Source organism: Populus alba, chromosome 12, assembly GCF_005239225.2.
Source record: "Populus alba chromosome 12, ASM523922v2, whole genome shotgun sequence".
NCBI lineage: Eukaryota > Viridiplantae > Streptophyta > Magnoliopsida > Malpighiales > Salicaceae > Populus > Populus alba.
The window spans coordinates 5,576,596-5,579,927 of NC_133295.1; the positions used below are offsets into that span (position 1 = coordinate 5,576,596).

A 3,332-nucleotide genomic window follows, 5' to 3' on the forward strand; every position below is an offset into this window, starting at 1 on the left:
TTGATCGATATTGGTAGGATATCTCATCAAGTAGTAGTTTGTGCATGCAAGCTCATTCGAGATTAATTACAGGTGGCTAGATGAAGGGGCTAGCGTTTTCAACACAAGGAGTTATGTTAAATCACTGGGAGAGATGATGACAAAGCATTTCCCATCCATCAAATCACAAACCGCGTCATCCTTTGATTACTTTCCTAGGTTGGTGGCTTTCCTTTCACACCACAAATGGCATAAACATGATCGATCTTGCTTCGTAGAATTGCCTCGTTTTCAGTTCGTAGAAACTACTGCCATGGACTTGGATTTTAAAAAAAATCAGAGCTCCAATTATTAGAATCATCAAGTGGTTGTAGTTGAAAGTTGAAGGGCAGCAAGGGCTGGCACCTCAAGTAATTTGACTCGACATCTGATCTTCCAAGATGTATGTATGAGAAGAACGTTGAATAAGCGAGTGATTTCTGAACTTCCCCGCCATCCTACTTGAGCTCTGACTTTACTAGATCGCACAAACTCGTGGAAACAAAGCGCTTAAACAAACATTAGTTTTAGTCTTGGTGGAGGATTGTGGGGGCAGAACTCGGAAGGTTTACGGTAATGTTTTGACATTGATAAATGTTTGCACAAGACCAAAATCCAAAGCTACTTTTGACATATGGGGTACAAAAATTAACAATTTCTTTTCACACAATTACACAGCTAATCCAGGTAAGTTTGTCGCCTTCTTGACTATGTATGTATTGTGGGTTATTCCAAAAACAAGACCTTAAATTTCCTTTCCTTGCAAGTTCCTAAATTGCCATAACTCATCCATGTTCCACACGGTGTCTCCAAAATCGTATCCAGCCCAATCACCATCTCCCATGTGGCGATCGGCAGCTGAGATTCCAAGGTCTCCAGGCACCGACATGGTTGCAAGGTTGATGGCTTCCATGTCATAGAAATTGCTGTCCACATAGTAGCAATCCTTCACCAGGGTGCTGTAGTCGCCGTTGTTGCCCATGGCCTGAAAGGGACTCTTAGGGTATTCTGATAGACGAGACATTTGTGAGACATTCATTGATTCTGCAGAAGAAATGCATGAGCTTGTCCCATGCTCTGAGTCTGAGGTTTGCTCACGATGCTCCATACAGTGCATCATCACACTCATATCAAAAGGAGCTTCTTGTTGCTGTGGTGGAGGTAGTGCTGTCGGGAATGCTGAAAACTGAGGAGCATAACTGGGGATGACCTGAGAAACTGCTGGGCTTTGACATGTCATGGCTGATGAAGAAGTTGATGATCCTCCTATCTTTTGAAGCAATCTTGGCATCCAAGAACGCCTAATTATATCCTGAAAGGCTGTGCTGTTGGCATCTATCCTAAGGTGCCTTGCTTGTTTCTGCACTCTAGTTCTCCAATAGTTCTTGATTTCATTATCAGTTCTCCCCGGCAAATGTTGTGCAATTTTGGACCATCTTTATGACAAGAAAAGGATAGACAAGTTACAACATGACATTAGCTTTCAAGAAACCAACAGAATGAGTGTCCAAATCGAACACAACCCAAACATGCCATTATTTATGAGCTCAACAATTAATTAGAAGTCGAGGCTAACTGCCTGAAAAGCACAAACTTTCAGAGCATTGCACACGGCGGGAAAGAAATAATGCCAGAAATAAGGATTAGAATCCCGTGATGTCAGTGGATGCTTATTCATCATATATACTTTTCTGCTCAATTAAATATTGAAAGATGGAATATGGTAGTGATCAGTCTAGTTATGACTAATTGGCCCTACTTTGTAATGTCTATCTATATCCAAAAAAAAAAAAAAGGATTACTCTAATGGCAAGTTGATAGCCCCGACATGAACAGAAGTATGGCATAAGACATATAACTCCAAGGTTGGACAATCAAACAACACACACCTATTGCCCCACTTGGAATGGAGGTCAAGAATCAAGAGTTGTTCTTGCGGAGTAAGGTTTCCTCGCTTTACATCTGGTTTTAGATAGTTTAGCCATCTCAATCTGCAACTCTTTCCGGTTCTCCTCAACCCTACAGATCAACAGGAAAAAACAAATCAGAAACAGAGAGAGAGAGAGAGAGAGAGAGAGAGAGAGAGAGAGAGAGAGAGAGAGAGAGAGAGGATATGATGAACATGGTGAGGACAACAAAAGTAAATGCCATAAATTCAGTGCTTTTGCTGCATACATGGTGTACGATCACAGGGGATTGATTATACCTGCACGTTTAGCAAGCAAATTCCATCGGCCCTCTCCATGACGAGCAATGTAATGAACAAGGAGAGTGTCCTCTTCAAGAGTCCATGGCCCCCTCCTAAGCTCAGCATCATCTTCTCGAGAGCTCGTGGTCTTTTTTGAAGACGACATGATATTCACTCTCATGCAGTACTAAGAGAAGCTCACAGAAGCAAATTATTGCAAGTACAAATTAGAGATAAGGCATTGGAGTGGAGTCTTTGAAGCTAAAGTGAAGCAAGTCACAAACCAGTTGCTAATTATTCTTTATATATATAGCCTCCAATAGGCTCAAAGGCTTTCACCTAGAATACTGTTCTTTAGTAACAACTTTTCAAAAGAAGTAGCTTGTACAAGTAAAGTCACTATTGGAGTTTCCATTGAACTTCCTTTAAGTCCATTTTTTCAAATAAAAAATTGATCATGAACTTTGGAAAATCTTATTCTTCTACTGTTTGATCATTTCTTGCTGCAAGAAAAAATAATAATAATAAAAAGCTGCCACCATATTTTATAGTACAATTTACCACAACATTCTCCTTATCTTTTACGAGTCAGTTAATTAAAACAGAGCATGTCCCTTTTCACCATGAATATTATATTAGCTTGTGACGGGCACCATTTTTATGGGATGCCCACCGTAGTGGATTTTTTTGACAATGTTTTTATTTCTTTGAATTTAATTTGTTTTCTAAAATTAAATCATATTTAAAATATTTTCAAATAAAAAATATTTTTTAAAAATAAAAATCCACCACAAGAATACAAAACTCTTGTGTTTATTCAAATAAAAGTAAAATTAAACTGTTGAAAGAAGACTAGGAGCTAACCGTTTGTTTGACGAGAGAAAAGAAAGAGAAACAAAGTTCGTCTCTTCAAGGTGTAAGTGTAAGGTATAATAGGATCTATCGTTAACACATGGACACATTATGTTTGGAAAAACGTACACTGAGCCTTCCTTTAGCCATTAATAAACTATCGCCTCGCTTTTTCCATCCATCAAGTGTCAAGCAATTTCTATTCAACACACCATGTTCTAAAAGTCCAAACCCTTTTTTAGGTTAGTTTCGTGTTAGTTTTGTTTTCTATTTT

At 38.8% G+C, this 3,332-nt stretch overlaps 1 protein-coding gene across 1 annotated transcript; it reads right to left on the reverse strand.

The window, feature by feature from the left end:
* Positions 1-585: 585 nt before the first annotated feature.
* LOC118046317 (uncharacterized) lies at positions 586-2,517 on the reverse strand. Its single transcript, XM_035055152.2, has 3 exons — positions 2,225-2,517; positions 1,908-2,037; positions 586-1,454 (listed from the first exon to the last, which is right to left on the reverse strand). The coding sequence occupies exons 1-3, from the start codon at positions 2,385-2,387 to the stop codon at positions 764-766; spliced, it is 984 nt and encodes a 327-aa protein (XP_034911043.1). The 5' UTR covers positions 2,388-2,517; the 3' UTR covers positions 586-763.
* Between the last annotated feature and the right edge of the window lie 815 nt (positions 2,518-3,332).